This window comes from Miscanthus floridulus, chromosome 5, assembly GCF_019320115.1.
Source record: "Miscanthus floridulus cultivar M001 chromosome 5, ASM1932011v1, whole genome shotgun sequence".
NCBI lineage: Eukaryota > Viridiplantae > Streptophyta > Magnoliopsida > Poales > Poaceae > Miscanthus > Miscanthus floridulus.
In genome coordinates, this window is record NC_089584.1 from 18,627,832 (window position 1) to 18,635,187 (window position 7,356).

The 7,356-nt window shown below is 41.8% G+C and overlaps 1 protein-coding gene across 1 annotated transcript; it reads right to left on the minus strand.

Annotated features, from left to right (window-relative positions):
- Positions 1-843: 843 nt before the first annotated feature.
- On the minus strand, positions 844-2,097 carry LOC136451675 (AP2/ERF and B3 domain-containing protein Os01g0141000-like). Its single transcript, XM_066452362.1, has one exon. It carries the CDS (start codon positions 1,944-1,946, stop codon positions 1,113-1,115), a length of 834 nt encoding a protein of 277 aa, XP_066308459.1. The 5' UTR covers positions 1,947-2,097; the 3' UTR covers positions 844-1,112.
- Positions 2,098-7,356: the final 5,259 nt, after the last annotated feature.

The following is a 7,356-nucleotide window of genomic DNA, read 5'->3' on the forward strand; positions in this document are numbered from 1 at the left end:
ACTAAAGGTCCACTTTTATTCCCGGCTACTAACCCTTTATTCCCGAACTCCGATTCCCGGCTGCGTAACCGGGAATAAAGGGGGTTGGCAGCCGGGAATAGAAGCCCTTTTTTTACTAGTGAGGTGAGGTCCTGATCATACAGCGTATGGGCTACACCAAGGGTCCATCAGCGCCATCCGCGTCGGAACCAGAGGCCTATGATAGGATCTTCAATGGCAACATGACTACGTCCAACACCAAGGCACTGGACACGCTCATCACGGATGGTTCGTCCAGGTAGCCGTGAAGACGCAAGGCCACCTCCTAGGTTGCACCGCTGTGTAGGTATTGGTTGTTTTTCATTTATGCAATATCGAAACGTGAGTTCTTTTGTTAGGATGGTCCAGCTACGGTTGTTTTAGGTTGATCTCCTTTGGCGCTCGACAGAAGCGCGTCGTTTATAAGATCAAACTCTTCTTCTTAATACAAAGATACGCAAATCTTTTGCGTATTCAAGAAAAAATATGCCTCATCCAATATTTTCTTCGTGGGTTCAGTTTGGGAATAACTAACCTCTTCTTGAACCATAGCACCTTGCTTCTCAACATCCTACTTTTCCTCATCAACCTGTTATAGATGTTGGTGTATTTTTTTTATAAACCTAGTCATAGTTAGAGAAGAAGTTTGATTTAAGAAAAAGGCTAAAATAGGCTATGATGGTTTGGGACGGAGGGAGTACATCCACTTCATCTGTTGTTGCTTTCCTAAGTGTCAGATCGAGCTTAGAACAATCATTAAGAGGTATAGGAACTATACATATACTAAGAACATCAAGCAGTCCTTTGCGACAGAACCAACCTTGACAATCTAGTTTTGATGATAACAAGCACGCTAATTATCCAGCCAGAAAGATGGCATTGATGTTAACAGGATAGCATCAAGATGCCGAAATATTAATTGCACACAACTGATAAGAATATACTATAACTCCCCTAATGTTGATGATACCTAGAGAACTGAAGTTGACATCCAAATAGATGGAGGATATGAAACTGGAAAAGTTGGAGAAGATACCATATCTAATACTAGCACACATAGCTAGCTAGCTAGGGCAGATAGAGAAGCAGGCTAATCATTTGCATGTGTTATATGAAGAACTCTCGCTATGCCCTCCACCGGCAATGTCAACGCCGAACAGCTTGATGACACGGGCCTCCACGGCATCTGCAATCGCTTCGGCCGTGCCTTCGTCTTGCTTCTTTGGCGTCTTCCTACAGCCGATGAGTAGCTGATTGTCCTGCCCACACACTGATTTGGAGAAAGCAACAGTGTCGCCGGCTCGGAGGCCCTTCGCCCGCACGAAGCGGCTCCAGCCCTTGGTAAGCACGTAGCTCTGGCTGCTGTTCCAGTACGAATACCGGAACCGCCACACCTTGCCCTCGCCGTCCTCAAAGTTGAGGAGCACACCCTTGCCGGTGATCGTCTCTGGTCCGTGCTTCAGCGGGAAGTGCTTCTCCGCTTGCTGCTTGGGCACGACGAGACGGTTGAGCTTGCCAACGTCACTCGGCGTCACGACCTTCTCGAAGAGCAGCTTCCGAGCCCACGACGGCGTCGGCTGCGCGCGCGCGCCCATGCCGCGGCCGCGGCGCAGGCCCTGGCGCAGCTCGGCGGCGTAGGTGTGCTTCCGGAGCATGTCCACAATCTCCGACTTGGAGTGCGCCGACAAGAAGGCGAGCTCACCCGCGGACGCCCGCTCCTCCGGGAAGTTGGTGATAGCCCCGCGACCGCGGAAGCGGACGGCAGCCACGTCGTAGGCGCGCGCGGCGATCTCCTCGTCCGGAAACGTGCCGAGCCACACGCGCGCGTGACGGTCGTAGATCTGCACGCCCCAGCGCCCGTTCGGCTGTGGCACGACGCCCTTGAACCTCGACGACTGGCGCGACAGCATCAGGTGCAGCGCCGCCATCAGCTCGTCGGCACCTGATCCTTAGCACGAGTTTGAGACTGCGAACTCCACCTCGGTGCTGGAATCCGTCGTCGTCGTCGCGTTCAACGTTGCAGCGGAGTTCCACGAGAAGGTCATACTCTGATGATGCTGGTACTATTATTTTGGTAGCTAGCTAGCTCTTCTGTATGTATGACGTCGTTGGTTGTTGTGCGTGTGCATGTATATATTGATGAGGAGCTTGGTGTTCTATTTTATAACTGTTTTTTTTTTTGTTTGATTGCGTTTATTTTTTGTTGGGGCCTGTGATTGCATTTTACTTGCTGTATGGATTGTTATTTTATGCTAATTAAAGCCGTCACTTCCGCCTCTGTACCCTGTGTAGTAAGGCCAGTTTCGATGTGAGTTTTATGTTCTAGCTTTCAAGACTCTCATGTGTTAAAAATAGTGTAGACAAATTTCATCCTATAAAACATATTTTGTCTTATCATCTCTCTCTTCGTCTATACTGTATGTCATGGCAGCTTATTTAATAGCCATAAAACTCTTAGGAAACTCTTACTGAGACTACCTAATGTGTTATCATGAGTTTGTTTAGTCAGTAGCATGGGTCAAAATATATTTATTTTTAAACCTAGCTGAAGACATTAATGATAATAGTATTCTCACTATAAATTTGGTAAAATCTAAGCTAGTTTGATCTGCACAAATCCTATATATAGTTGCATTTTTTGTGGATGGAGCAGGTATCTCGATGCCTCCGATACCACAATAGGTAAGCGCTGCAATTTTAGATTCAGGATCTTTCATGCTCCCTTAGTCCTTGTTATTTTTATACATTTTAAGTTTGTTTGAAGTGAAACTATTATAAATTTGATTAAATTTATAAAGAAAAATATTAACATTCATTATTATAAAAACTATTTTTTAGAGACACAATATTTTATTTTAGATATAGCCTATAAGGGCCTCCGCTTGTGCTATATACCAGTGGCACCACTATCTCGTCCTAACCCTAGAAATCAAATTTCCAGAGACAATCCATCTAAGACAAACTATATCTAGAAAAGACGTTCTAGAGACCAGTTTTCAAAATTGGTCCTCTTATTAAGTGGCCATTTCTAGAAATAGTTGCCACACATATAAAGATTAATATTTTTCATATGAAGTTGTATGAAGATAAATTTTATATCAAAATTATTGTAGGGCACCACGTGATTTAAAGCTTTATAACTGACAACTTTTCATTTAAGATCATTTTTTACCCCAAGTATTTCTTATATTAATCAGATTTGAATATCAATCTTTACAATTTTTAACAACTTCAAATGGATACATGATTTATAACAAAGTTCGTAGCGCTCGAAGAGATCTATGATTTTATAGTTGACAACCTTTTCGTTTAATATGGTTTAGAGTGGCAAATATATAATACATGGTTTGGAGAGGTGAATTCAGAGTAATAGGATCCATTATCTAGACAAAAATGGGATGTGTAGATGAGATGGAAAAGAGGCTATACGTGAAGAGAAATGATGATCATTGATATTGTTGATATTATTGTTTTTTTATAAATTTGGTTAAACTTAGAAAAGCTTGATTTAGAGTTCCTTATATCTTACGTCAGAGATAGTTTTCTTCCTTGCTTAGATAGACAAAAAAATACGTACAACACAAAAATTTACTCATAAAATACAATTCATACATAAAAAATATTATTTTGATACAATTTTGTTGTTGTATATTCTTCTACTCCCTTGCCCTAAATATAAGAGATTCTAAGATTATCCTAAGTCAACCAGCCTATCCTATCCTATCCTATCTATGTTTAATAGACATTATAATATTTACGATGTCAAATTATCATCACTAGATACACTATGAAATATATCTTCACAATTTACCTTTCTAATGTGGTAGACGATGTTATTACTCATCTATATAAACTTGGCTAGATTTAGGATACGTTGGCATAGGAACCTCAAAATCCTTTTCAGGATGCAGAGATATTGTTGCTTGTTTCAAAATTTTAATTTCCTTACATTTTTCACTATCAAGCTAGCTAAGCACGCATTATGAAGTTAGGGATGTTGGTGTGTCTAAGAGCCTTGGAGACATTAAGTTTACTGGTGGAACTTTCTACCTTATTACTCATACGGGTTGGACCCTTGATGCAGCTCCCTATCAGTCTTTCAATTTGATATTAAGGGCTTACAAAATTTGGAGTTTGTATGATAAAATAAAGTGGCCTAAACATATGTGTTCGATCGAAATAATATCAAAATTTCTCAACCAAGCACTTTTAGTGTACCCACAACTACTCCAGCTCCATGATTCTACATGAGCTAGCGATGATCAACTACAGAAATTCTTGGAGCTGGAGCCATGGCTAAATGCCCTAAGAAATGAGTTTACATGCAATCGGACGTCACTTGAAACAAAGTAAACTTTTTTGAGAAATTACATATTCTTGGAGCTGGAGACAAGAATATTATTCCCAGTAGGCCAGTACTACGGCATATGTGGGCAGGGGCCGGGGGTGTGGTCGCCACACAGTTGCCAGAGTACACGTAGGACAAATACCCCAGTCCACTTGCTTTTGCTCTTGTACTAGTAAATGTTACTGCTATAGGATAATATAATAATAATAGTAGGAAATACGCACCGTACCCCATCAAACGATATGATGTGTAACCGGAAAGAGCAAAGCAAGCAAGATTGCAAGAACCGGGGGAGAACCTGTGACTGTATAGTAGGCGACCGATCGAGACAAACCAAATGGACGGACGTGGTGGCGGCGTTTCTCTCGACGTCCGCCTCGATCTCAACGACAGCCACCCCCAGCCGCACAGATGTCAAATGGCTAGCGGAACGTACAGATCAGGGCTGTCGGCCACACCTAAACCTAATTGCTTTGCAGCAAGCCGGCCAATGAGCATTGCTCCGCGCGGGGGAGCACGTAAGGGCACGGTGCATGCATCTTACTGCACGCCCCCTCTTGGTCTTGGCGGTGGTGCGCTGCGGAGTAGCTTTTGAGACGCTCCGTACAGTGAGCGTGCAGTCCCTCCTAAAATTGATGTGACGTCAAATATTTAGATACTAATAAAGGGCATTAAATATAGATTAATTAGAAAACCAATTACATAGATGAAGACTAATTTACGGGACGATTTTTTAAGCCTAATTAATCTATCATTAGCATATATTTACTGTAGCTCCACATTGTCAAATCATGAACTAATTATACTTAAAAGATTCGTCTCGCAAATTAATCGTAAGTTGTGCAATTAGTTTTATAATTAGTCTATATTTAATACTCTATGTATATGTCTAAATATTCGATGTGATAAAAATTTTAGGACACAATGTAGGAACCAAACATGGCCATGTGGCCGGCACGTCACATGCTCACAGAGTCACATTCAGCTCATAGCTAGCTAAGCTAGGCCGCCCATGGTTTTATTAATTTCTTGGCTCCATCGACGACAGGACCGCAAACATGGTCCACTTGCTGGGGCATCTCATCCTCCGTCCACTTTTATGCGTGTTTGCTTTAGTTTGAGAAATTAGACGATATATAAGCGTGCAGTTCATTGTGACACCTTATTATTCTTGCTATGCTACGAACAGGATGGTGTTGTCTCACTGAAAAGGATCACAGTATTCCCTCCGGTGTTTTCATGTCATATTAAATTTGTCCTAAATCAAATGTTACAACTTTGAACATTAGGTTTTTAAAAAAATATATAGGTTAACAACAACATTAGATTTAGTATGCTTTAAGATTCACTACGAGAAATACTATAGATCGCCAAATTTGGAGTCTATATAAGAAAGTTACGACCTCGGGAAGATTATCATCCCTGTGAAAGCCAGCTTCCAAAACCAGCTAGCAAGTTTAGAGAGTTGTATTTTGACAAGGTTTGTAAGGGTTTTTGGCCCCTTGTAGGATAAGTTCCACCCTACCTTGTATATAGAAAGGGACACTACCGATTGGAATTGAATATAATCACATAAATCATTCTACAATTTATTTTTTATCATATCTTCTCCTTTGCTCTTCTTTTCTAACCATTATTAATTGTTGTTTATCTTTTGATCTGACTACCAGAGGTGACATCCTAGGTTTGCCAGCTAATCTAGGGCAATCCTACGATGTTTGGGCCTCGACGGGTCTCTCCTGGACAAGAGTTTCGATGGTACCTATGCTAATAATTTGCCTGAAAACTAATCGTTTGCTATCATGTATAGGCACAATAGACATTCTTTGTTACTTATAAACCTAGCTGTTCTTCAACATGCAAGCGTGATAGTTATTGAGTCTAAGCAAAATTTAGAAAAATCGGCTAGACCGATTCCTGGAACCAACTAGTCCGGTTTCTGCAGGATGGCATCACATAAATAGTTTACTATCCGTGTGCAGTAACATTTTAGGTGTGGGACCGTACTCCCGTCAGCAGGCAGAGAAGTTATACTGATTTTGCTGAACAAGAGTGAGTGAAGTCCAATTCTGAATTTAGTGCGGAGGGCCTTCACAGGTTACGTCTATGTGCAATAAAGCGTCCCTGAGCAAGACGTTAATCTTCCTGGCGTTTTAGGTGTGCATGCATATGTGCCGATGTACCGTGTGATTGTACTGGCGAGTGGCGACGGCCAGCCATTTGCTCAGCGCAGCAGAAACAAGTTGCACCGTACCTGTGGCGTGGCCTGTGCATGTGGACGACGACGACAATATGTTTCTGTGGAGTGACAACGAAAAATCGAAATAAAGTCGCGCAGAGCTTTCCACAAATTAACGTCACCATGTTGGAGAAATCCAACTTTCATGCTCGAATCAAACAGCCAGCTGCATATGCCTAGCAAAGTAGCAGACGTGCATGGCGGACGCAAGCCTTAGTGAACTTGTTTGCACGAAAGTGGTCGATTCTAAATTTTCTAGAAAAGCTGGCTATGTGTTAGATGGAGTTTGGACGCTTAGTTCGCCGTCCTGCTGACCAGTTCTCGGAGGAGCGCTGCAAGGAAGGAGCCCCTTTGACGCCTTGACGGTGCAGTAGGCATGCTCGATGTCACAGCATGTTTCAGCGTTAATATATTTTTTTGACGACTCGCTGGAAATAATGATTCGACTGTTGATTGGATTTTTGTTGCCGCAAAGAAACTGCCATCAAGGGTTCGCAATCTACAAAGTCATTTATGCATGTATGCTCAGTCTAATTATGTAGATACAATAAATCTCTATGCTAATGTTGTTCGACTGGCTGGTAGTTATAAATATACTTCAAATTCTCATTATATTAGTAACTTACAACATAAATCGATTTACTTTCATACGTCAACACCTCTATACGCCAATGAACAATATCGTGAGTATGGGTAATTCTCAATTTAATTCTCACTACTATAGAAATGATTTTTAGCAACAAGACTATTT